The following is a 27,500-nucleotide window of genomic DNA, read 5'->3' on the forward strand; positions in this document are numbered from 1 at the left end:
AGGTACGAGAATTACAATATAGAAAACGCAAGAAAACAAGGCAAACTGCAATAATTAGACCATAAAAATAAAAAAGGGAAGCTATAAGAATTACAACATAGAAAACGCAAGAAAACAAGGCAAACTGCAATAATTAGACCATAAAAATAAAAAAAAGGGAAGCTACAAGAATTACAACATAGAAAACGCAAGAAAACAAGGCAGACTGCAATAATTAGACCATAAAAAAAAAAAGAAAACGTAAGAAAACAAGGGAAGCTGCGATAACTTGACCATGAAAAACGTAAAAAAAAAAGGCAAGCTGCAAAAATAAAAGAAAAATAAAAGAAAGATAAAGGAAACACTAGAAGCTGCAAAAATCGCTCTCTCTTACTCGTGGCAGTCCTTGTCTAAATAAATAAAAACATAATTATTTCCACCTATCATCTTCATCCTTTAAATTTGTCTGATCATCTTTTAAATACACCCAAATTAATCGTTACCAAGAACCTAATCACTATTTATATTTTCCCTTTGCCCGATGGTCGTTAGCTACACTGGTTAGCACACACAGCTCACGGCCAAGTGGTTCACGGTTCGAATCTAAAGGCCTTGGTTCATCCTCGTATAGTTATTTTTCACCGAGCGATAGATACGTAAGGAGTTGTGACCTTGTTGGAGGATTGGTAGCCCTTGTGCATTGTGTGTGTGTGTGTGTGTGTGTGTGTGAGTGTGTGTGTCAAAGGATCAGGAATGGTTCGAGCGACATTTTGGAGGATAAACGCGGCGATTTGATAAAGAAATAATAAATAATAATAATAATAATAATAATAATAATAATAATAATGATAATAATGTTCGAGTCCGGTAATTCTCACCAGTCACTTTTTTTTCACAGTTTCTAAAGTCAATTACACACACTTTCTACCTGCACGATACTTTTATTTCTATTTTTTTTTAAAGTTTTCGCTTGTCACAGTTTGAGAAAGCAAGTCTGTTAATGTGTACTTTTACTGAAACTTTTATTGTGAAAGTGTGATACAAGGTTGTTAAGTTTTCCTCTGATCTTTTTATTCGTTCTTTTCTGTTTATTTATTTTTTTCTTTTCCAACTATTTTACCTTTATTTTGATCTTAGTATTTCTCAAAGTCAGCTATAATCAATTTATATTTCGAACGTAAAGACACAAAATGGCGAACATCTCATTTCTATTCGTTCTTTTATGCATTTTATTTCGTCTTTATTCTCACGTTACAATTTCCTAAACTGTTCTTTTTTTTAACCTTTTCTTTTAAACTTAACAAGAGAGCAACGTTTTCTTTCTTTCCTTTTCTTTTTTTCCTCCTATTGTATCTCCATTTTCTTTCTTTTCCTGTAGCTATATTCTCAGGTTACAGTTAGTTATATTCCTCTAGCCAAATGCTCAGGTTCCTTTACCTTTTAGTGTGAAAGTAACCAGAGAGACTCAAGGAGACGCCAAACTTTTTCCTCCTCGGTTCGTTCATCTGTACTTTTAACGTTCTGACCTTGGCTTGTGTAGTCTTTGTTCTTTATCAAGGCAAACACACATTCCTTCCTCTGATTTCTTTCGTTTTGTTTATTTATTTATTTTATTTATTTATTTTTTCATTTTAGTGTCTGTTTTTGTACTTTTATTTTTTTTTCATTCTGTTCATCTTTCTTTTTTATTTCATTCTTATATTCTTTTTTTTTCATTCGTTCTCTTATTCTTCTTTCCTTCTTGAGTATCTTTCCTTTTTCTCTTTTTTTTCTTTTCCTTTCTTTCTTTCCTCCATTTTTTTTTATCTTTTTACTTTCCAAGATACCTTATTCCTTCCTCTAATTTTCTCAGTCTTATTCACTTATCACTTTTTTTTTTTTTTTATCAATCCATGCATCCATCTTCCCTTCATTCTTATATTTTTAATTCATTCTCTTATTCTTCCTTCTGTGTTTCTTGTTTCTCTCTTTCTCCGCTACTCTTTTTTTTTTCATCTTTATTTGTACTTTCCAAAATACCTTTCTATAATTCCGAATGACGTAAGACTTAAGTTAGGTCAGTTGAGATTAAGTAAGGCAGAACCAGATAAGCTAATTGGAGGTAAGGTTACGTTACGTCAGATTACCTTAAATTAGGTAAGACAAAGCAGGACAAGACTAGGTAGGAACAAGTTAGGTTAGACTATATAAAGTTAGGTTAGTTTACGTAAGAACAGGTAAGATGCTGTTAAGTCAACCTAGACGAAGCTTTGTTAGCCAAGTAAGACCAGGTGAGGTAAGGACAAGCTACCAAAGATTGAGTTAGGTCAGCACAGGTGATCACGAATTCAAGTAACATTGGAAATTTAAATGCCCTAATAAGTGAGACTAGTATTACCTGCCTCGTGCCGCCACCACCATCACCACCACCTCCTGCCCCACCTGTATCTCTGGGTCGTGGCTCACCTGGGCGCAAATGTTACCTGTTGACACTTACCTGATGGCTCGATGGCAGCAGGCACCGGCACTCGTTAACCTTCCTACCGGCCTTCCTCACCTTGGCCCGCGGGGAAAGAGCGAGGGAAAAGGTGCCTGCGAGAGAGAGAGAGAGAGAGAGAGAGAGAGAGAGAGAGAGAGAGAGAGAGAGAGAGAGAGAGAGAGAGAGAGAGATGAAAAAGCAGAAGAAAAATAAGAAAACGAAAAAGTAGAATAGAAAGAAGCAAAAAGCAGGAGAAAAAAAAGAAGAAAATTTATTGATCGATTGATTTAAAAATTTTGGCTTCAATATCGAGCACAAGAAGAAGAAGAAGAAGAAGAAGAAGAAGAAGAAGAAGAAACAAGAATGAGGAGGAAGGGGAAAAGGAAAGAAAACAAAAAAAGTGGAGAAAAAACTGAAGCGAAAGAAAGAAATAGAACAAGCAGCAGAGAGAGAGAGAGAGAGAGAGAGAGAGAGAGAGAGAGAGAGAGAGAGAGAGAGGTTATTTCTGAAGGTTGCCCCTCACCGCCTACACATTCCCAAAGTAACCCACACCTCAGCCCCACTCCCTCTCTCCCTCTCTCCCTCTCTCTCTCCCCTCTCAGTCTCCCCACCACGCCCCACATTTCTTCTCCCCCGTCCTTTCCTTCCTCATTTTTCTTTTCCTTCTTCCTTACATCCTTTTCTTGGTCCTTCACCCCCACCCCACCTCTCTCTCTCTCTCTCTCTCTCTCTCTCTCTCTCTCTCTCTCTCTCTCTCTCTCTCTCTCTCTCTCTCTCTCTCTCTCTCTCTCTCTCTCTCAGCATTAAATCGATAAACAATGCTGTATGGAAGGTTGTTTGGCCTCCTAATGCTGTAACTGGTTAGGTTAGTGTTTAAGTGCTAATTACTTAATGCTAAGGAGATAATGAGGTTTAGCATACTTAGGCGGCCGTTCGGTGCTGTTGGCTCTGGTTCAGTTAGGTTCAGTTCAGTTTATTTCGTTCGTTCGGTTATATTTACCTCGAAGCGGTATTGGGTGGACAGGTAGAGAAGGTAGGTGGTAAGATAAACAGATAGATAGATAGGTAGACAGACAGACAGATTGATAAATGGATAGATATTTTACTGTCCTTAAACATAAATTACGTGTTTGTGCTTTATTCTGTCAGTCATCTTTTTATTTTGTTTACGAAGGAAGAAGCGAAGACTTGATTTTCAGGTGCCGCTCTGTAGTGGTTGGCTGGCTGGCGGTGTGTGGGGGTGTTGGGTGAAAACAAGTATATACGTACGATGAGAAATATTTATGTCCTGATCTTTGCTTGTCCTGTACAGAGATGTTAGGTTGAGTATTCGTGTTGATGTGTGTGTGTATTGCTTGTAGGAAGGTGGGTGTATGGTGGTGGGCATCTCTCTCTCTCTCTCTCTCCTCTCCTCTCTCTCTCTCTCTCTCTCTCTCTCTCTCTCTCTCTCTCTCTCTCTCTCTCTCTCTCTCTCTCTCTCTCTCTCTCTCTGCTGGCTTCCCTTCTTCATTGCTTATTTTTGTTTTTCCTTCTTTCTCCTTTTCCTTCTTCGTTCTTTCTAATTTCTTTTCTTCCGGTGTTTTCCCTTCTTCCTTTATTTATTTATGTATTTTCCCCTCCTTTTCTTTCTTCGTTCCCTTCCTCCTTTCTTTTCTTCCTACTGTGATGTTCCAGTTCATCTTTTATTCATTTTTGCCTTGTATCATTCTCTCTCTCTCTCTCTCTCTCTCTCTCTCTCTCTCTCTCTCTCTCTCTCTCTCTCTCTCTCTCTCTCTCTCTCTCTCTCTCTCTCTCTCTCTCTCTCTCTCTCTCTCTCTCTCTCTCTCTCTGAACACTGCAAGGAAGGAAGCAAGAGAGTGCCCAGCCGTGACTTTTGCCTAATCTACGGACTCGTCTTGTTTGTTAAGTATTCATGCACTATTCAAGCACTCGCTGGTCCATATGTCAAGGTTGCCATGGGGGTCTTTTTGTTGGCGGTAGCGGTACACTAATGAAGGCTGGCCAGTGCAGGTAAACTTACTAGTACTACACATGTATGGCCGAGTAACAGGTGAGGTAATGATAGTAAAGAATAATAATAATGATAATAATAGTGGTGGTGTGAGGTTAGTGGTTTTGTAAGTATCCGTGTTGTTTTGTTTATTTATTTTTTTATTTTATTTTTATTTCTTTGTAGTGTTTGGTAGATGTCCTTTTCAGAATGCGAGTTGGTGTCCTTTGAATTATCTTCCGTGATCGTCTTTTTTTTTTTTCCCCTTTTTTTTTTTATCGTTTAGTGAATAATGGCAGTTGTTAATTCATTTAAATAACCCTATCATTTTATTAGAGAGAAATATAACTACAGTTGCTTAAGGGTTCCAATTACTCCATCTACTACTTTTTATGTGAGTTATGCCAACCAAAATTAGACTAGAAATTTATATAAACGTGTTTTTTGGCCAAGGATCGGACAATCCACACTCATTGGCACTGTTTTGCGTTTTCCCTTAATCTTCAAGACCTCTGATTCAATGGCAGTCTCCTTACACACCCTAGCAACTGGTAGTCTTAGTAGATCAGAGGAGGTACTGAGGAAAACTAAACACAAAGGAAGTGAGTGTAGAAGGTTACTCGGCTACTGACCATGAGTTCCAGACTTGTTAATTAAGCTTGGATAATTGCCATACCAGTCAGTTAACATCATCTCTAAGAATGAGGCGAGTATTGGGTATTTGCATCTCTGGACTACTTTTTACAACCAGTGATAGAATGCTGTGGTGTGCGGCTGAGATCTGTTACTTAAAGACGACGAAAGTTTGTCGTAAGAGGCACCGAACATTAGCATAATCATTCAACTATAGTGGTGTCTTATCAGGCTTAATTAAATGTTCTGGTGCATGTTTGGAGCATAATTTCATGAAGATCACTGAGAGTAAAAACAGTGGCCGAGTAGCTCAAGCCGTTTAATCCCTGTGGTTTTTATTCTTACTCTGAAATCGTACCGGGCAATTCGTATAGACGTAACAATTGTCACGCCATCATTGCCAGTTAAAGGGTTAATCATGGGGTGAGTCCAATTATGGCTCAAAAGGGTTATATCAAAGTTGGCGGGGCTGGTAACATAAATAGGATCTGAAACTTCTTAGGCATTACGTATTGTATCTCCTCCAGCATGGTGTGTGTGTGTGTGTGTGTGTGTGTGTGTGTGTGTGTGTGTGTGTGTGTGTGTGTGTGTGAGCGGCTCAGTGGCACCGGCGTGAGAAACTTTCCCACGACTGACTACGATGAATCTGATGATGCGTTTCCTTACATTTTTCCCGGCTCAGCACCTCTTGTACTTAGGAAGAGGCAGTCTGGCGTTCTGTGTAGGCAGGGGGAGGCCGCCCATCACTCACGCCTGTCATGTAGTTAAAAGTCACATCTGCAGGGCTTTGGAGTGAATACGTAAAACTTTAATGGTTGGCTATACAAGTTCGTCATAAGTGAGACATCAGGCGTACCATTAGCAAGCAGTCAGGTAGTGGAAAAATAGCTAATTGATTGCCAAATGTGATGAGCCTCTTCCTGAAGCGACGCCTGTACGTGTCGCCTGACTGTCCATACTCTGCATTAGTCTTGCCTGAGGCGTGAAGCTCCTCCCCCCACCCTCCACCACCCTGCTACACCACAGGATCGATTTCAGCACTGCAGGCCAAGAAACGCTGTCGCATTAACCGTGAATCATCAGCCAACATGCACAGGAGGGAAAAAATCGCGTGGGTAGTAGGCGCAGACAGGCACTGGCAGGCTGTACCACCCCGAGCGCCGCGGACGTAGCAAGACATACAAACTGCTACTGACAAACACAAGCGAATATGAGCCCGTGACTGGTGTGCGTTGCCTTGCTAATGTGTGATCGCCTTCTTGCCAGCCTTTAGGGACCAGCTGTTGCAATAAGTTAGCGTAAACATGTATCAGCTTAAGTTGTTGTGGTCGCCCTCAATCAACTGTTTGCTTTAGTCATTCCTGCAGTGCTGAGTTGACCGTTGTGGGTTGGCTCCTGTCACTTCAGTCAACTCTTCTGAAGTAAATATTTCACGCCACATCCCTCCTATACTGCTAATGATGCGTATGATAGAGACTCAGAAGTTAAAGCACGGACATTTTAATATAGTGACTAAACTAAAACTAGATAACTCATTGCACATTCCATCTAAACTGAAGCACGAACGATACACTTATACTCGAAAGTTAAAACACGGACAGTTTATTATTGCGAATGAACGAAAAAAACCTCTCTTGCATGGAAATTATTTTATGTGGAGCAGCGAAAGATGGAACCTGCACTAGGCAACACTGAATCATGATTTGCTCGTGTGTAAGATGTATCATTTATCTATTGATTGAATCTTTCCCCCTGACGACTGCTGTTCACCCCCGCCTGTCTGTCGAGCTCCCTTTCCTCTGACTTACTAATGCGTTTTGCTTGATGCGCTATTTTTACGTAAGAAAATAATGGCCAAGGGCATTTAAAAGATCGGAAAAAAAATGCCCTTTTAAGAGTGCCATAAAAAAAGGATGTCTTGACGGCCGATCTTGGTATGAATTAGCGGAAACTGTGAAAATGTATGGGTATGTGAAAATGTATGGGTAGAAGTGTATCGGTGCTCTGTGTGGGAAACATTATGACTACAGAACGAAGGAAACGAAAACAGTGTGAGACAAGCGAATTTTTACGGAATTTATCGGACTTATGCACCGATACTCTCTCTCTCTCTCTCTCTCTCTCTCTCTCTCTCTCTCTCTCTCTCTCTCTCTCTCTCTCTCTCTCTCTCTCTCTCTCTCTCTCTCTCTCTCTCTCATAGTACCCCTTAAAGACATGACACTCTATAGAATAACACAAAACAAGTCTATTTCCCCCGTTTGTGCAGCTTCGCCGTTACATTGCAGTTATTATTTTACAAACATTACAAACTTGTTCCGCGGCGCGTGACCAGCCTGCGTTTTGTAAGATATCTGTACGTGATATTTGATTCACGACGCACTTCACAGGGAGAAAAAAGTGTTAAGTTCACCAAGTCGATTAACTCCCAGCAAGTGTTTTTGGGGTCGAGTCTGAGTGGTGCTTGGAGGGGCAGGGTAAGGTGAAGGGCGGGGAAGTGGCGGGGCAGGGTGGGATAGGATGGGATGCCTCGCGCTGGCCACACTGGGAGCTGTTGTGCGAGTTCTGAGCTGGTGGCGAGGCAGAGGAAGACGAGGAGGATGGGAGAGAGGGATACTGTCTCATCCCGCCCACTTGTCTCCGCGGGGCGTGTCTCGTCTGGTGTAGTTACCGTGTTAAATGATTGTAACTGTTGTGCATGTCTTTTTTTTTTTTTTCACCAGCATTCCTTCCTTATCTTTCGTGTTTGTTTATTGGGATTACGTGAGGTCCAGGCATCCTAGCTACCTTTAGGGTGGGTGTAGGTTAGGATGGTTGAGGTTAGGTTAGGTTAGGGTGGGTTATAGATTAGGTTAGGTTAGGATAGTTTAATTGTCTTACTTTAGATTAGATTACATTTGGTTAGTTTAGTATGTTAGTTAAGATTAGATTTAGTTAGGGTAGTTAAGTTATCCTTGTTTAATATAATTTAATTTAGGTTAGGACAGTTTAGGTTCATTTAGATTGGGATATACATCAAGACAAGATGGATCAGAGTAGGTAACTTAATTTAACCTAACAAAACGTAACATATACAGTCTTATTTCATCCGAAAATCAGCTAAAATGACATATTTCCTCGTAATCATGTTTATCCTACGTTAAACCTTTTCTATCCCTACTTTATTTACGTATTTATTAATTTCTTCACACTGTTTTTGAATGAGTGTGTTACCTGGCAGCGTAGTATGTGGGGAAGCGCGGCGGCTCACCTGCGCCCCGCCAGGTATACACACTTAAGGACCACCACCTGGCCGCGCGCTCCCACCTGCACACCTCTCACTTAAACACCACTCCACCACTCTCATGAAAACCCACACACCTCACGCTGCTCACTTCAGTAATCATAAATAGCAGCAACAATGATGATGATTATGATGGCGATTGAGATTGTAGTAATGGTTATAATGATAGTGATGTGGATGTATGGTAGTATTCTTTAAACACACACACAAACACACACACACACACGAAACACCAAACATTGTGACATCATTTTGGTAATTTCGATCATTTTGTCGCATCATTCTCCTTCCTCCTCCCTTTCCTTCCCTTCCCTTCCCTTCCCTTCCCTTCCCTTCCCTTCCCTTTCCTTTCCTTTCCTTTCCTTTCCTTTCCTTTCCTTTCTTCACTTCTCTTCACCTCTCCTCCCTTCCCTTCCCTTAATTGATTTCTCTATCCTTCCCTTCCCTTTACTTTACATTACTCTCCCTTCCCTTCCATCCCTCCCTGTATTTTCTCTCCCATCCAATACAGTACCAGAGTGAGAGTATACAGTTTTATATACATAGCAAAGTCACTTAGACAGGGAGCAGGTGTGTGGCTCTTACCTGGTGTGTGTGTGTGTGTGTGTGTGTGTGTGTGTGTGTGTTCAGGTGTTACCATTCGTCAGCTGCAGGTGTAGCATTCAATTAAGTTACCTCCTACCTTTAAAAGTGTTGATATACGCTTACGTATTACTCAGAGGTGGGGAATTGGAAAAAAAATTCTCTCTCTCTCTCTCTCTCTCTCTCTCTCTCTCTCTCTCTCTCTCTCTCTCTCTCTCTCTCTCTCTCTCTCTCTCTCTCTCTCTCTCTCTCTCTCTCTCTCTCTCTCTTCTCCATTTTGCCTTACCGCTTCATATTCTCTCCTCACTCTTATCTTCCGTCACTTCCCTCCCACTTCTCTTCATCTAGCAATATAATTTTCTCTTTCCTATTTTCTATCTCTCCTTTCCCCTCCTCCACCCACTGTCCATGTTCCCTCTCCTCTTCTCTCTGTCATGTTTGTTCGCCACTTGTTCTCTCCATGTTCCTTTGACTCCTCTCCCAAACCCCGTGCCCTTTCCCTCCTCCCACCTTATCTATTCCTGTCTCCTTTTTCTTACCTCACGTCTCCTTCATGTACAGGTCACATGTCACAGGTCACGGAATCTAACACCAGAGCATTGTTTTTTTTATTTATTTATTAAACTGTGTCTTTGTCTGTTTTTTTTTTCTATCAATATATCAATGTTTTATTTGATTTAGGCATTCATTTTATTTACTTACTTCTTGAGGGGGCAGAAGATAGGCGAGGGAGTCCCTAATTAAAAGCTTAAACCCAGACTCTTTCTTTTATCCCAAATTTCCTACTTGTTCTAACGTGTTGTGTCCTTTATTTTCCTCCCATTCCTTCCCATTCTGCGCCCCTTCAGTGTGTGCGTAAAGGGGATTTCCAGCTGCAACATATGTACAGTTACTTGTTTATTTGATGTATGACGTTCATTACATAAAGATAAGGTCAAAATTCCAGAAAATCAAGTGTTGTCTTTGATAGGTCAATAAAGATATGATTGTAGGCGGATGAGTTTATGAATGTTATTTTTGACATTGATAACGAAAATTTCATCGTAAACTTGGTGATCTAATAGTAAACGGAATTAAATCAAGTGTTGTTAATGATAATGGTTTGAATAAAGGTTTGCTTGTAGTGGGTGAGTCTCTGGAGATTGTTTGACCTCTTGATAACGAGAGATTTCATTCTGAACTTGGTAAAATTTGTGTTATGATAAGCAGAATAAAATTAAAGTGACCCCGCAGTACTGAAATAACCCCACCATTCTTTATTAACTACAGAATTAGAAAGAACAAAAACCTAACCACTGTACAAAAGAGGAAAAGGAAAAAAGCCTTGTTTCTCTTGCTTCATTTTCTCTTATTACCTGTAGTATTGGAAAGAAAAAGAAAAAAAAAATAGCTGCTCTATAAGACAAGAAAAGGAAATCATAGTATCAGAAAAAAGAGAAAAAAGTATAAAAGATGAAAAAGGAAAATATTGTATAAGAAATAAATAAAAAATAGCTATTGTTAAAAAAACAAGGAAAAGATGCGTTTCTCATGCCTCACTTTCTCTTTTGTTAACTATAGCATTAAGAATAAAAAAAAAAGCTAGGTGTTGTATAAAAGAAGAAACTAAAAAGGCGTGTTTCTCATGCCTCACATTCTCTTTTATTAACTATAGTATTAGAAATGAATAAAAAAAAATAGCTGTTATATAAAAGAAGAAACTAAAAAGACGTGTTTCTCATGCTCCACTCTCTCCCTCCCGGCAGACCTTCACTGCGTGGTGCAACTCACACCTTCGCAAGGCGGGCACCCTCATCGAGAGCATTGAGGAAGAGTTCAGGAATGGCCTCAAGCTCATGCTGCTGCTCGAGGTAAGTCCCTTGACCTCACCTGCACCCGCTGACCTCACGTGTGGGTGCCGTGGACGTGCTGCTGTGGCTCCCGTGACGTGAATACCGCCAGCGCCCCACTCGGTGTCTGGTTACCTCACTCACCTCACCCGCCCCTCTGTGGCTGCCTGGGGGTCGCCGTTGTGTTTACTCCCGTGCGTCATGTAGTGCCAGACTTCGCTGCTTTGACCATACAAGGCGTTCAGTATCCAGGGAGCTTGTTTAGTTTAGTGAAATGGGGATGTGGATGTGAGATTGTTGTACCAGTTCACGCATGCGCATTGAGTGGTAGTGAGTTTTGGTGTTACTGAATAGTTTCTGTATTTTTAAATGCTTTAGGGGATAAGAACTTCTTTTTTAAAGCTCATAAAGAAGACTAATTGGATTCCTACCTGTAATTTCTCACCATCCATCTCTAGTAATATGAAAGAGACATTTAAAAACTCCCAATAATTTCAAGACGTCAAAAATACGAGTTAAAACACACAGACGTTTGAGAATACAGTCCGGGCTACCAGAGAAAGGTATCGCAAGAGACAGGCAAGATTACAGCCATAGGTTCTGTAATAGTAAGTCACCTGTACTCTGATAACCTTGTGTTCCTGGTGTCGTGAGTCGGTAGCCTTGAGCCAGGTGGGAGTAAAGCAGTGCCAGCAGGAAATAAACTGAAATAGGTGAGATGTGAACGTGAGGGATCAGGTAGGAATGTGTCAGAGGTGAGGTGGCCTTGTGTGACTCTTGTTGCTCTGTTGACGGAGTGAATAGGTCAAGGGAGAGAAAAAAATGTTGCGTGCGCCGGTGAGGAATGGTCAATGAAATGGGGGAAAAATACAAGGTTGATGGACAATGAAACGTGATGAAAAAGCAAGGTTGGCGGGGGTTGAAGGTGCAGGGCGGAATGGATGAATGGTTAGCCGTTTTGTTCAGGAGGGGAAGAAATGGCGTTGATGGAGTGGTTGCATGCAGAGAGAGAGAGAGAGAGAGAGAGAGAGAGAGAGAGAGAGAGAGAGAGAGAGAGAGAGAGAGAGAGAGAGAGAGAAAAGTTGGAGGAGGAATAATTGAACGTGTAAGAGGGAAAAAAAGTGGTAGATTAAATTTGAAAGGATAAAGTTTGTTAGGGTACCGGTTGATAATGAACTAGTAAAAAAAAAAAAGTGTGGGGGAAAATAGCAAGTGTAGGAGAGGTAGTTTAGAATAATAAGAGCAAAGTTGATAGGGACGTGGCAATTATCTTAGCAGTGTCCACTTAAGAGATCCTCCACACAGCTACAGCAGCACGGCCTTGGTGCAGCCAGGCGCCACACAACAACCCCACGATTATATAATGCATTCTGTCCTTACCATTATCAAATGCCACAAGTGTCCAGCCTACATTAAACGCACATGCAAACTTTTTTTTTCCATGAATGTCCTCGCTTAAGGCTTTATATTGTATTTTTTTTCTTTTCTTTCGTAACTGTAAAGTAAATAAGCATTCTTTCCTTCTTTCATTCCTTCTTTATGCACTGTTTTTTAATACCGCCGCCGCTGTTTGGCCCGTATTCAGAGGCGCTTCGCTCTCTCACCATGGTTATTTTCAAACACCACAGAGATGAGTAGCTGGGATCTTGATACTGTTTCTCTTGTTGATAACGTAGAAATTGTGTTAATTTGTCAGTTAAGCCATAAAATACCTTTGGAAACCAGTGTACCTTCAAGTAGAGCCTCTGAAATTGTAGAATTGCAACGCAGAAGTGCTTCACATCACGGCGACAATCACTCCATCTTCCGCCACCCACAGGTCATCTCCGGCGAGACCCTCCCCAAGCCAGACCGCGGCAAGATGAGGTTCCACAAGATCGCCAACGTCAACAAAGCTCTCGACTTCATCGCCAGCAAGGGAGTCAAGCTGGTCTCCATTGGAGCGGAAGGTACTGTCTATTATACTATGCCAGGCAGCGGGGCGAGCATTTTACAGAATAGACAAAGGCTGATGGAGGTAATACGCAGGGAACGTTTTCTTCAATATAACCAGGACGATCATGCAGAAGACACACCCACCCATCAGACACGAAAATACAAGAGATATCGTAACAGCTGCTTCGTACATCCTATAAACACATAATCAACGCGTAACTATTCAAGTTCATATTTTCCATAAAGACCCCAGGTGACAAATTATTCCGCGCAGTACAGAGTAATGGTAGAGTTCCTCAGAAGAGAAGGAGCATACTGAGGCAGGAGGTGGTGGACTCGTAGTGATTGGTCAGACAAGAATACGCCAGCCTGTACCAGACGCTTGTCCAGGAAATAGCTGCACAGTACCAGGAAGGGCACGGGAGGCGGATGAGGCTGGACAGGGCCCAGTTTTACTGTGCTCAGCCACTTCATTGTCGACGTGGTGGTAATACTTCACTCTTAAATTGCAAGCAGTGCCGAATCCGAACTTGCACTAAATAAATAGTCTTATCTTTATTGTTTCCAAATATAAAATCAATACACATATTTATTGGCTCTGGATTTAGTAAGTTGTAATCTTGTAATTTAAATAAATATTCAACCACGAAAAAAAAAAAATACGGCAATGATTTTATATGACAAATATTCGGTTGCTTAAAACAGAAGGAACCCACGTTGAAGGAATCATTTCCCGTGTAATGCCATCGTACAGGGCTAAGCGTCGCCATTTTTTTATTTCTTTTTACAACAAACACCGTGCCCTAGCCACAGTGATTGCATGCACAGCACTTATTGATAACTTTGAAGGCCTGCTGAAACACAGAATTCTGATGTTGGTAGTTTATTTATGTATTTTCTACTGACGCATATATACGTGATGATTATAATACACGTGTTTCTGCTCATCTTGTAGTTTGCAGGCTCACAGAAGCTACCAGTGAAGTACCAGTAAATTTCTTCTTTGCATGACGGCATAACATTAATATATGAACTGTTGGTATGGTGTTTGTGGTGACGGCGGTGGCGGCGTCATAACTCTGCCACTTCGCTGTGGTGGCGGTGTCAACATCGTCGTTAAAGCTCGATCACCTCTTGGCTGGTTTTAAGAACGATGAGATGGATCTGGCCGTTACCGTGATGACGCTCTGGCCGCCTCACTGCTTTGAGGTGTGGTGCATCGAGAGAGAGAGAGAGAGAGAGATTGGCGGTGTTGGATATTGGCTTAAGTAGATAATGAAACAAGGAAATCTGTCTCGAAGTGATAGCAATTGTGACGGTAACCAGAGTATTGGTGATGATAAGGCTGATAGCGGTAGTGCTAGTGGTGGCATGTGACAGCTGGTGGTCCTCGTCGCCAGTTAATTGTTGTTGTTGTTGTTGTTCTGGCGCGCACACAGTCTCTACATCCATTCAAATCCACTTTTCACACTCCTACTCATATATATTTCCCATTCCCACGTTCTGCTCTCCTCCACCCTCTGCATGCCAACCTTGTCTCGTCACACACACACACACACACACACACACACACACACACACACACACACACACACACACACACACACACACACACACACACACAGGATAAAGCATGGAAAGGGATGAAGAATACACCTGTTTTGAGTAGCAGAATACAGATTAAGGTATTATTTTAGGAGAGGGCCACAATGCTCTTTTGTGATATAGGGAACTTTTGTTAAGTGATGCATGTAGGTTATGTTAGGTCAGGTAAGATTAGAGAGATGAAATTAGGTTAGGTTAGTTCAGGTTAGGTCAGGTCAAGTTAGATTAGGTTACGTTAGATCAGGTTAGGTTGGGTTAGGTGAGGTTAGGTTGGGTTAGGTGAGGTTAGGTTAGGATTACCTTCTTTTAAGCCATCATGTCCATTCAAGCACCTAAACTGACCGTTTTCATGTTTCCCACCCATAAACCCCACTTTCTGACAAGTCCCAAGGATCATAGGGGGATGAAGGGAGAAGAGGCAAAACGAAGTATTTCCGATGTGTTTTATGCTCAAAATCATTTATGACATAAAAAACACAATAAAGAATATTATAGTTTTGTACTTGAAATGCAGTTTGGTCCTATTGTAAAAATTTAGAATAATAAGGAATGAAAATGTAAAGATAAGAAGTGAGGGAGAAAAGATAAAATGCATTAGCCCAGTGATTAAAGTCTCCTGTGTGTATGTCTGTCTGTATGTCTGTTTCATTGACAAGTGTTCCCTCACAGAGATCGTGGATGGCAACCTCAAGATGACTCTGGGTATGATCTGGACCATCATCCTGCGCTTCGCCATCCAGGACATCAGTGTGGAGGAGATGACCGCCAAGGAGGGTCTGCTGCTCTGGTGCCAGCGCAAGACAGCGCCCTACAAGAACGTCAATGTCCAGAACTTCCACACCTCCTTCAAGGTCACTGCCATCTTCCTTGCCTCTATACTTGTCTTTATTCCTATAGTGAAATTTTTTTTTTTTTAGGCAGGCAAAGTGAACCTGTCTGCATTGTATTATTAAAAATTTTGTAGTCATAGCAATTTTGCAATTGAAAATGTAACTTAATAACTGGTACTTTTATAATAAGATGAAAGTAGTGCAAAGGAAAGAAAAAAAAAGAATGAGGCAATAAAACAGGACTGAAATAATTATGGTTGTATCCTTTGCTGACCATGTGTTTCTTCCCTTAGGACGGCTTGGCCTTCTGTGCACTCATCCACCGACACAGGCCAGACCTGCTTGACTACTCTCAGCTCTCTAAGGATGACCCTCTGCACAACCTCAACCTCGCCTTTGACATTGCAGAGAAGCACCTTGATATCCCCAGGATGTTGGACCCTGATGGTGAGTGGGCAGTGCTGGGCCTGGTGTGGTGAGGACAAATCAGGTGTGGCTGGCACCTAGTAATGAGTCAGAAAGAGTCAGGAAGGAGAGGTTGGTTACAGTTTTAAAGAATCTAAGTATAATGACCAGTGGGTTCTATGGCATTACAGTTTTTATGACAAGTAAGTAATTTTCCTGACAAGTAAGATGAAGCATGTTTTCATAGCAGAGAGCCAGATATCAAAACAGATATATTACCTCATCTTAATTATTTCTTGTACCAAGGTGGAAGTATTTTTATAAGTGCTTTGAGTAATTTTGTCTTTTTATTGCCATGCATTTCTTTTTTGTCAATCTGTAAGGTATAATTAGTGTACCCCAAAGGAATTGGTGAGTGGCCAGACATCCTCTTCCCATTAACAGTAATTTCCTCCCCCAGTGCTGGTGATAAAGGAGATATTGGCCATTGTTCTTTTCAGCCTGTATCTTGCATCTGTCATGCTCACAGATAGAAGAGGAAATGTACCATACAGAGTATTCTCAAGTTTACATACAGCATGAATGCTTCCTTACCTGCCTTACCTTGTGATTACCCAAGGAGAGATGAATATGATCCTTTCTTATTTGCTGTTTCTCATTTTAAGGGAAAATGGCATCACTTTTTCTTCTTTTGACTTCTTTCATTCTTGTCTCTAGAACTTAGGGATGGAGTAAATAAAAAGAAAAAAGTTCTTGGTTTAAACAAAAAATCTAATGTTTGGAAGAAAATGCAACTTTTGAAGATAAATAAAAGTTTAAAAGTGTTCATGAATTCTCGCTCATAATTCAGATGATTTGTCATCCTATAATACGGGAATACTGCTGCTGTGTAATGGTAACAGTAAATATGGTTTGCTTATAGTATTTATTATTTGAACATCAAACATAACCTTTATAGACTTGTCCATATATTAATTGTAATTTGTTTTTAGACACATCTCAGCCATTCACTCTGGTGCTGTGTTGAAAGAACGCTGTCACTTTCCTCTCTATATCATATATGGCAACTAAAAAGATGGAACAAGATGACTGCTGTATATTTTTATTTCTACATTGAGACAAAACATGAGATCTTGTCTTACCTAACATCCCTCAAGAGGAATGACTTTGTCATGTATGGATAGCTTGTTGCTACTTTTCTCTTTTGATGAAATGAAATGAAGCCAGCAGCTCATTATATGATTATTTGTAGTAATAAAAGAGATTGATTATCATATCATGTATATGCTCTGTGAAATATCATGGTGGTATTCAGATATGGATATAAATGTCTTGTATTGAAATACAACACCAAAAAGGAATACTCCATCCCTGCTTGCACTTTGAGAGACAGAAATGAGACACTGCATCTTAAATATTCTCCTGCTAAAAGAAGAGCTTTAAGAAAAGATTGGAGATTGATTTTATTAACTAGTAGCTGTATATTTTCCAGCAATAAGTTTAAGGAGCATCTGGTTTATGCTCCTTCATTTTGTATATGTATATAGGCATCATGTGCATCACTCTGTAGTATTGTGCTCATGCCTCACCAGCACTTACCTCACTCTTGGGTATGCTCACCCCGTGCACTCACTCCTCACGTGCCTCTCTTGCAGACCTGGTCAACACCCCGAAGGCTGATGAGAGGGCCATTATGACCTACGTCTCTTGCTACTATCATGCCTTCCAGGGGGCACAGCAGGTAAACCACAGCAGAGTGCACCTGACAGACTATTTGCAGAGCTCTTCACAACAAACTCAGTTCCCATCACAGCAGAGGGCACCTGCCTAGTCCATATAACAGGGTCATCTTCATCACAGCAGAGGCTTCATCCCACAGCATGGACACACACCAGCCAGCCAGCCTCAGCCACTGACAGAATCCTCTTCCACTTACTTATTTTATTTATTTATTTACTTATTTTTTTCTTTCTCTTTCTGTCTCTCTTGCTCCAAGATTAGCTCACTGCCTGTCTCTTGTAGGATTTGCATTGGTTTGGAGGTGGTCTTGAAAACATTTCTCCACTTCTATAATTTCTACTCATGATGCTAATAGTGAAAAGAATCTTAGTGTGTAAAGTGTCATTTGATACTTTATTCTTTTGGTTCATAATTTTGATAATTGGTGCATTTGTGCCTTGACTAAATACAGACGAAGGCTTTTTCATGGCACTGTGCCATGTCTTGGATTGACAAAGCTACCTCCAAACCCATCACTCACACATGTTGCACTGTCTTGTTGCACCATTTGGCAAACAGCTGGAGACTAATGCACCTTTAAATATGCAAATAAAAAGCTAAAGTATGAGAATGTAAGCTTTCTTGCAGTGAAGGTTTCCTTCATTTTTAAAATGAACAAACTTTGTATTAAGGAACAAATTTTAATCCTCTCTCTTGTCTTGACTTTGAACATTAAGCTCACATAAAGTAAAGAGCATTTACTGGAATCTTCAGCTATTTGCATCTTGGTTAAAAGACCAGTTTTGAAATATTCACACATCTGCATCTCTCCTGTGATGACTAACAGTAGTAGTTTCTGAGTGCAGCAGCAGCACACAGCAGCAGCACCTCATCTGACTCACTCCTACAGCACTGCCGGAGCCTCAGAGGGGCCCTGAGACGCCACCCAGCCTGTCTGTGTATTTTTAACAGCAATGCAGCATTGTGTGTCCCGCTGTCCCTGCCCACCCTGACAACCAGCTGCTCTGTCTTTCACTGTCTCAAAACATGGAAGTTGTTCAATCACAAAAATCTACATTGAAGAAAAATGCATTTGCCACACCACCTTATCCTTATAAATTTTTACATTACTTTCAGGAATGTAAGTATTTTTTAACATGTGGTACAATAGGTGTTCTTCATTTGTCATAAATGTTTTGTACAACTTCCATGTTTTGAGATCATGACTTGCACATCAGAGGGAAAAGTCTCGAGTGAAGCAGGTTGACCATTACCATATTATTTTGCGCTGAGTAGAGCCAGAAACAGCATTCAGTTATTGTTTAAGATTCTTGGCAACATGCATGGAATAGTTTGTGTCCTGTTCATCGCTGGATGGTCTCCTACCTGAGTTTATGTTTGTATTGTCTTGTTCTTTTGACCTTGGTTCATGCATTGGCAAACATGTTTTCTTAATGAAAGACTAAGTATGGCTTGAGTCCCACAGTTTCAGGAGAGAGAAAGGCTTTCAATGTATGCATGTATATAGGCTTTAGTATTTTAAGGTTATTAGAAATACATTATTCACCCTGTTGAGGTCTGATGTTGTGCATTCAGTATTGTGTTGTAATACATACATGCATGTGGGGCTCAGTCATCAGTTTGCCTGTGCTCTTGCTGTCTGTCCTGTCTTATGTGTATCTGATCCTTGTTCCTAAGAACACTGCCTATCCAAGAGATGACCATGCTAGACAAGTCCATTTATTCCTATCCTTGCATGGTCTCATCATCTCATTCTTCTTTATTTGTATAGTGGCATGAACTTTATCTTTCATTATTTGCCTATCTTGTTCCATCACATTTTTTTACATTCATTTTTATTGTTCTTTGTTTCATTCACTTTCCTTCATTCAATGTATCTTCATATTGTCTAACTTTTCATACTTCCATAATTATACAGAATCAAATCAAGATACTTTAATTAGTGCGTCTCCTGATTTTTCCCCATTTTGGTTAATCTTACATTCCTTTGGGCATTACATTCTTAATCTATTTATAGAAGCAGTCAAAATCAACCACTTCATTTGTACTCCTTTCTGATACTTTCACTTTTTTGGTTTCCATTCACCTTCAACTTTTGCATGTTGCATTGAACACATTTTTTGTTTGTCACCTACTTCCTTCTGCCAAAACTGTGTCATCTGCAAGTAGAATTTAAGTCGACATGTTTGTACTATGATGTACTTATATGCATTTCCACTCTGATGTCACCAGCCTGTACTTTCATCCCTTTTTGTTCTTTGATTCTTTACCAACTGTATGTAGGGTAAACAGTCATAGAACCATTACACTCCACTATCTCACATTCCCTTGTATTCCAAAACTCACCTGTTTCTTTGTTCTATCTAGTGTGGTCGCCTGTGCATGATTTATGTCTCCAATGCTCGCAGTTTTTTCGTATTACTTTAACCATGATATTTGTAACTAAAATGAGGCCCTTGTTTGGTTGCCTTCACCACTCCTTGTGAGGGTGGTGGTGGGGCAGAACATCAGCCCAGTGCCACTCTTCCCTCAGCCTCAGGGATCATTGATCACTTCAAGGCACACAGTCAGTGACAAGCTGTTCACATCTCTCTTCACTGTACCAGAATGTTTTTATATTTTCAGTAATTCTAGTAAAACTTAGTAACTGAATGTCATCACTTTGTTGATATGTAATTACTTTGTATTGTCTCAAAATTGAGCTCTGAGCTCTGAAGAGAAATGTTACACACTTTTCCATCTTCATCCTTGAGGCTATAGTGTGAGGGTGGCCCAGTGTGGGCAATGGCAACCAGGCCTACAGGGAACATATTGAGTCAGCAGCCTCCCTGTCCTTCCAGTCTTACAGTATACAGTGTGCTCAAGTCCTAATCCACTAATTTTCCAGCCGTGATGTAGGTGCTCCCAGCTACGTGCAGGCTTGTGTGTGCATGACTAACCATGTACATAAACATTCACAGACATTTCGGAGGGAGTGCCTGATGAGCGCGCAGTGATGACTTACGTGTCTTCATATTACCACACTTTTACTGGAGTGCAGAAGGTGAGTGTTAGGGCTGTTGGTGACATGGAGTACTGGGATCAAATTACCAAGTATGAAGTTGACTGCATTGATAATAATTAGAGAGGTGGTGTTGGGAGCCTTATTGATGAGCTTGTGAGTTGAGTGTTTGGTGATGCAAATTAGTGGATTTATGGATTGAGGAAAGCAGTCAGCTCTTTTGTTGTTATTTAGAAGTTGGAATGGTTGGATGTCATGGGTCAAGTTGAGTTGGGAACTGCAAGGTTTGTGTGGAGATTGAAAATGTGCCATGATGGCTGAGCTAAAGATAAAAAATGTGGTAGGGAGCTACATGAGTTTTCCTATTTATATAAATCTTTGCAGCTGGCTGAAAGGAAATCTGAAATGTCTTGACAGTAACCTTGAGTGATGGAAAATAATAGAGTTAAAGTTGGATTGTATGGGTGTAAGTGAGAGAGGAAGCTGACATTATCATGATACATGATGAAGAGGGTGATAGGAAACAGACTGGTGCATCCACTGCTGGTGTGATGTACGTACGTGTGTTTTTGTTGTCTACTAATATCAGTGTGCTGCCTTTATACTGAAGGTGTCTTCTGCCTTCCTAGTGTATCACTATCACTGCCATACATTTCATCATGCTTAAACCACAAATATGCTCATTTTTCATTGTACTCAAATGAAACCACAAAATAACATTAACTGTGTAAATTACAGATATGCACTTTGCATTCTTTTTAGGTTAGACAAATCACTGAACAATATCAACAGTTTATATAGCCTGTAGAAATTGATGATGAATATTATTTCCATGTTGAAATTCAGTTTTTAACTTTTGGTTGAATGAGATGGATTTATGAAAGCTACTGATTTCATCATTTAAGATGTGAATTTCAGAAAAAAAATCCTTAAAGATTAACTTTACAGTTGTTTAGCAGCTTTTTTTTTAATCAATTCATGACTGATATATCTCAGCAAACAGTTACCATTTACAATCTCCTCACTGACTCTTGTGTGGCTGTCAGGCGGAGATGGCTGCCAACCGCATCTGCAAGGTGCTCAAGGTCAACCAGGAGAATGAGAGGTTGATGGAGGAGTATGAGCGTCTCACCTCCGACCTTCTGGAATGGATCCGCCGCACACTGCCCTGGCTTCAGGCCCGCCAGCCCGACAACACCCTGTCTGACCTGCAGAAGAAGCTGGAGGAGTACCGCCTTTACCGCCGCAACCACAAGCCTCCCCGTGTGGAGCAGAAGGCTCGCCTGGAGACTAACTTCAATACCCTCCAGGTGCGTGACTGCTCTTCTCACATACTCATCCCTTGCTGTTAAATCTCCAGCTGATTTGCTTATCATCTTTTCAGTGCTCCTTACCACCAAAAATTGTATCTGACTTGTTTTGTCATTATGTCTCTCTTAGTAAAAATTCATTGACTCCCAGAGAGTTAGGTTCAAGAAAGAACTGGACTTGCTAGACATTCTATCTTGTTGGTATTTGAAATATTTCTTTCATTTTCATCATTGTTACCTAATATGTATGAAAAGAAGATGCATCATGTTAATATTTTTCACTATGGCTAACTTGTGAATTTCTAGTATCATTTCCCTTTTGAGTTATGTGCAAGCTAGTTCCCCATAAAGCTTACTAACTTCCTTCACTCCACAGACCAAGCTGAGGCTGTCCAACCGGCCAGCTTACTTGCCCTCTGAGGGGAAGACTGTCACAGACATTGCCAATGCCTGGAAGAACTTGGAGGGCTGTGAGAAGTCCTTTGAGGAGTGGCTTCTGTCTGAGATGATGAGGTCAGTGCTGCCTTTGTTTGTGGGTTATGGTCTTGCTTCATAATTAGTAGTTGCTGAACTTTTTTGTTGTTTAAAGTAAGATTATAAGAGATTTTTTCTCATGATATCAAGCCCTGATTTATTCAGTTATATGTAAAATTGATTGCACATACATACATTAAAAATCATGCTCATATAAAGCTTTGTACTTGTCTACATATCATATCTATTAATTCTGTATTACTTATTGATCTTTTAAATTCTAACACCAAAAACATTTAAATGGAGAAGAAAAGATTACAATGTATATTGGGTTAAGTTCCATTTGTATGTGTCCCATTCTTACAGGTTGGAGAGGCTGGAGCATTTGGCCAAGAAGTTCAAGCACAAGGCACAGATCCATGAGACCTGGACCCATGGCAAGGAGGAGATGCTCAAGAGCAGCGACTTCCGTCACTGCAAGCTGAATGAGCTCAAGGCTCTCAAGAAGAAGCACGAGGCCTTTGAGAGTGATCTTGCTGCCCACCAGGTGATCCTTCTGCTCTGTGTTGTTTTCGAGAGCTTTTTACTTGAATGAAGAACTTTGCAACAGAATGAAATAAGAAAAATGAAATAGTTACTTTACTCAAAGTTGAGAGTTTAACATGCTCAGATTGAATATTTTGTTTTTTGATATACAGTATTCCATTGTTAAATAAAAGAAAAATGAGAGGATTTTAGAAGTTGTAAAATAACACTGAACATGCAAAAAAGTAAATGAGTTGGATTGCATGCCATTCTGCAAGGTGATAATGTTTGCAGGAGCTACATGGAAGTGGTAGAAAGCTGCTTAATGATCTAAATCATAGGTGTTTGATTGTGGCCCTGCAGTCAGGTGCTCATTGGCAAGACAGCAAGGAAGTCTGTACAGAAAACTCATATAGTGTTGGATTTAAAGGATAGTTAAGCTGTTGTTGTATGCAAGTAGACACTGACCCTACTCTTTTTCTTTTAATATTTTCAGGACCGTGTGGAGCAGATTGCAGCCATTGCCCAGGAGCTCAATGCCCTTGACTACTACGACTCAGCCACCATCAACACCCGCTGCCAGGCCATCTGTGACCAGTGGGACCGTCTCGGCACCCTCACCACTACTCGCCGCAATGCACTCGAGGAGACAGAAAAGCTGTTGGAGAAGATTGATCAACTGCACTTGGAGTTTGCCAAGAGAGCAGCAGTGAGTGCTTGTGTGTCTTGAAAGATAATCAAAAATGAAAAAGTACTGAAAATTATACTCTGCCAATTCATGCGGGTCATTTCCTCTGTGGATTTTTGTTTAGGAGTGTTTCAAAATTTACTTAAAAATGTAGAGGTAGAATTCTTTCACATCCTTCTCTTATTTGTGTAATTTAGCTGATGGTTGCCCTTTCCTATATTCTTCAAAGCTTTAGTTGGTCCCTAGATGATAGGTGAAGCATTTCATGAAGAATGGAATGGGAAGACACTTTTTCACCCAAGCAGGAGTTCTTACTCATATTATTAATTTATCATAAAGTTGAACTGCCACAGTAATAGTATATAATCCTACTATAATCAGTGAATACATTTATAAAGATGAAAAATAATGCTAGTAAATCTAACACCATACCTTTTTCCACAGCCTTTCAACAACTGGTTGGATGGCGCCTGCGAGGACCTGGTGGACATGTTCATTGTGCACACCATCGAGGAGATCCAGGGACTCATCGATGCCCATAGCCAATTCAAGGCCACTCTGGGTGAGGCTGACAAGGAGTACCAGGCCATCACTGCCCTGGTCACAGAAGTGCAGAACACCGCCCAGAAGTACCAGATCCCTGGCGCCCTGGACAACCCATACACCACCCTCACTGCACAGGTCTGGAGGGGCAGGGCTGGGCAGGTCAGACAAGGAAAGGGAAAGTGAGGTAGTAAATGGCTGGGTTTAATTAAGGTTAGGAGAAAAAAAGAATAAGACAAGTTTAGATATGACGGTGAAAGGAAGGATGAGTCAAGAACTAATGACAGGAAAAAACAAAACAAAAAGAAATATAAAGAAGCAATAAAATAATTACCACTCACAACAGCCTGAATAAGAGGAAGGTAGAAGATTGTGGTGTTAAGGTATGGAGTGGAGTGTTAAGGTAGAGAGTGGAGAGGTAAGAGAATGGTAATAGGCAGGAGGAAATGCAACATTTTAACATTTAGGTCCAGACATATTACTAATGGTGCACAATAATTCTTGTATACTTCACTAAACATTAGCACACTCCAGCAGCCTCCCCAGAGCTCATCCAACTACACTTGCTACAGATTTGAAGGTTTATATTTTCACTAGTTTTGTATAAAAAAACATTTGTGCTATTTTGGGGATGTTGCTGGGTGTTGGTGTGTTGGCATCTTTGTATAACGTGTTCTTGTGTCTTCCCTCATACATGCTTCCTAGGGCAGTGAGGGAATTATGGGAGCTATGGAGGTAATGTTGTTATTGTTGTTGTATGGCATGGGAATGGAAGGAACAATATTAGTAGTGTAGGAGTAGTCTTAGATGAAGCACAAAGGCTTTGGTAGGATCTTTATAATAATAATTAATGCTGTTTATGAAAGATGAAAACAAAAAGTATTAGGCTGCATGAGTAAGACAAGAATTTTGGTCATTGCACAAGGCCACAATGCACATATCTAATTATAAGTTACATAATTTGTATATACAATGCACATAATTGTGAATTATATAATTATGTATATAATAACACCTTATGCACTTACTTTTTGCACATGTCGACGGTCTAGAACACATACCGTAGTAATCATAAAAAGTGCTTGTCTCACCATTATCCATTAGTGGGTAGCAGATTACCAATCAATTGAATTGACTTCAGTGAGAGTCAGATATTTATTGTTGTGAAAATTGGCATATCTTTGATTGCACAAATAATTTCTTGCATTTCATCATGCTTCATCAGCTTTACACAGCCATGTTCCTTTCCAAATGTTTTGAGCATATAGTGTGATGACTAACCATCTGTTGTTTTTCCCTTTACTTACCTCCTCTTCTTCCATCAGGTCATCACCAACAAGTGGGGAGAAGTGCGCAAATTGGTGCCCCAGCGTGATGCAACACTGCAAGCTGAGCTCCAGAAGCAACAGAGTATCCTTTTTGTATTTAGCTATTATTGTAAAAGTGCATCCCTGCTTTTCCTTCTATGCTATAGATGATCTAAGGCAAATAAATGGTTTGTATTATCTACTTAAAGATTATATATGTAGCATTATCTATCAGCCATGACCAACTGGGCTTTTGCCCTGCTGTTGAATGAAATAGGCTGATGATGCTCAGAAGAAAGAATGGTGTGTTGATAAAGGAGAGCTTAAATGAAAAGCAGTAAAACATCAGTAGGTAAACCAAAGGGACCTCATAAATAGGAATTGCAATATTACCATCAGGTGGCATCAGGTGGCAAATGTTGGCACATACAGAGAACCCTTCTTTTTCAATTCATACAGTGCATGCAAACAAATATTTAATACTAAATTGTTGCACATAGTTGACCCACATCTAATTGGACCAGATGCAACAAATTTCCACTAGAGGTCCCCAAGTGGTGTCCCATTTATTCTTCACAGACAACCCTCTTGCATGATGCTTTCTTCATACTGTTCATTCTTCACATTTATACTTCCTCAGCCTAAACATTATTGTTATTATTATTATTTTATTTATTTATTATTTTTTTTTTTATCTTATACACACCCAACCATCTTGGTACCCATTGCTTTGCTCAGTTTTACAATTTAAGTCTTCCTTTGTACTTCCTCATTTCTCACTTCCTCATTTCTCACTCTACTTGCATGTGTTATTCCACACATTTCCTTTGATATCTCATCTCTGAATTACATTCAATCTGTTCTCACTCACGCTTGTACAATGGTGTCAGTAGCACTGCATCAGACTGTCTCCTCTACTTTCATTGAGTGATATTTATTTATTCACTACAATATGTGATCCAAGATACTTGAAACTGTCTTTCTTAAGTACATTACCAATCAAAACTACATTCATCCAACTAATGCCTACCTCTCATACTTCATTAATTTTCTTTTTCTCCAACTTCATAAATTTTCTTTTTTCTCCTATCTCATAGAGTTCCACTCAATTTTCCCTTTCACACATGCTTTCCAACTACTTTACCCTCTGTATTTCTCCTCTGAATTTGCTACCAGTGTCATATTATTTGCAAACAGCAGCTGATTCAGACTCCAGTTACATTCATCAGCATTCACTGAAACTTCTTTCACATTCCTTATTAACACCACATAAATTTTAAGCAAGGGGAACGGTCAATTCTGCTGCAGTCCTACATAATCTTGTTCACACCAAAGAGTATTACTTGAAATAAAACATGCTAATGTAAATTGACAAAATTATTCTTAAGGACAGCAGTAAAAATCACCTATTTCAGTATCCTTGTGTGGGATCCTTACTACTACTGTGATTTTCCATAACTCACCTAGTGATGTGTGACTGAAATGTAAGGAAAGTAGTGTGGCTTATGTTGCCACTTAAAAAAGTGTTAACTGGTAATGGAAAACTGGATGAAAGTTCTCTGATGAGAAATGATCATTATTGTCAGGCGTTTCACATAATACATACATGCATTTTCCTTAACCTCCTGCACCTCAGACAATGAAAGTCTTCGCCGCCAGTTCGCTGAGAAGGCCAACGGTGTGGGGCCATGGATAGAGAAGCAGATGGATGCCGTGGCTGCCATTGGCATGGGCATGCATGTAAGTGTACGAGTTGCAACACAGGACTTGTAGATCATTGATCATTGTCTCTTAAAGAGACTAAGATTCATTGTTATCAATGCATTACTAAAGGCATCTTCATTATGAACTTGTCTTTCTTATTTTGGTTTAGTGGCATTAAAATAATTTGAAAACACATTTCCATAAATTTATTTGTGAAACATTGTGACTTAGGATTGAAATTATGGAATGCATTGTTGAAGTAGGAAGTGCTTTGAGTTAACAAGGAAAACTTATCATTGAGAAATAGTTGAGGCAGGTTATAGAAAAAACATGTAGAGAGGAGGAAAGGTAATTGCCATACATTGAAAACTGAAGGTAGGACAAACTGATGCTGAAATTTTCTTGCAGGGATCTGTGTTGGAGGACCAACTGAACCGCCTCAAGGATTACGAGAATGCTGTCATCAGCAACAAAGCCATTATGGATGAGATGGAGAAGATCCACCAGTCAGTGCAGGAGTCCATGGTGTTTGAGAACAGGTGTGTTTATTGTTTGTATCATCCTCAGTTTGATCAGCATTCTAGCTAAATCTTGGTGTTCCAGAAGGCCACAATCCAATCAATTTGCAAACATTTAATTTTTCTACTCCAGGTACACCCAGTACACCATGGAGACCCTGCGT

At 40.2% G+C, this 27,500-nt stretch overlaps 1 protein-coding gene across 2 annotated transcripts in view; it reads left to right on the forward strand.

Moving 5' to 3' along the window:
- LOC135108357 (alpha-actinin, sarcomeric-like) overlaps positions 1 to 27,500 on the forward strand; it is a 74,116-nt gene that overhangs the window by 41,831 nt on the left and 4,785 nt on the right. Inside the window, exons 2-15 of one of the 2 annotated variants that reach the window (XM_064019269.1) lie at positions 10,668 to 10,772; positions 12,571 to 12,700; positions 14,961 to 15,142; positions 15,415 to 15,568; positions 20,227 to 20,309; positions 21,314 to 21,577; positions 21,954 to 22,090; positions 22,418 to 22,598; positions 23,073 to 23,285; positions 23,709 to 23,945; positions 25,133 to 25,217; positions 26,751 to 26,854; positions 27,227 to 27,357; positions 27,470 to 27,500. The exon at positions 27,470 to 27,500 is cut by the window's right edge and continues 143 nt beyond it. In XM_064019269.1, coding sequence (XP_063875339.1) covers positions 10,668 to 10,772; positions 12,571 to 12,700; positions 14,961 to 15,142; positions 15,415 to 15,568; positions 20,227 to 20,309; positions 21,314 to 21,577; positions 21,954 to 22,090; positions 22,418 to 22,598; positions 23,073 to 23,285; positions 23,709 to 23,945; positions 25,133 to 25,217; positions 26,751 to 26,854; positions 27,227 to 27,357; positions 27,470 to 27,500 — 2,037 coding nt within the window. Of the gene's footprint in view, positions 1 to 10,667; positions 10,773 to 12,570; positions 12,701 to 14,960; positions 15,143 to 15,414; positions 15,569 to 17,181; positions 17,268 to 20,226; positions 20,310 to 21,313; positions 21,578 to 21,953; positions 22,091 to 22,417; positions 22,599 to 23,072; positions 23,286 to 23,708; positions 23,946 to 25,132; positions 25,218 to 26,750; positions 26,855 to 27,226; positions 27,358 to 27,469 lie in introns of both variants that reach the window. The other variant, XM_064019268.1, reaches the window with a different exon arrangement.

This window comes from Scylla paramamosain, chromosome 17 (assembly GCF_035594125.1).
Source record: "Scylla paramamosain isolate STU-SP2022 chromosome 17, ASM3559412v1, whole genome shotgun sequence".
In the NCBI taxonomy this organism is placed as follows: Eukaryota; Metazoa; Arthropoda; class Malacostraca; order Decapoda; family Portunidae; genus Scylla; species Scylla paramamosain.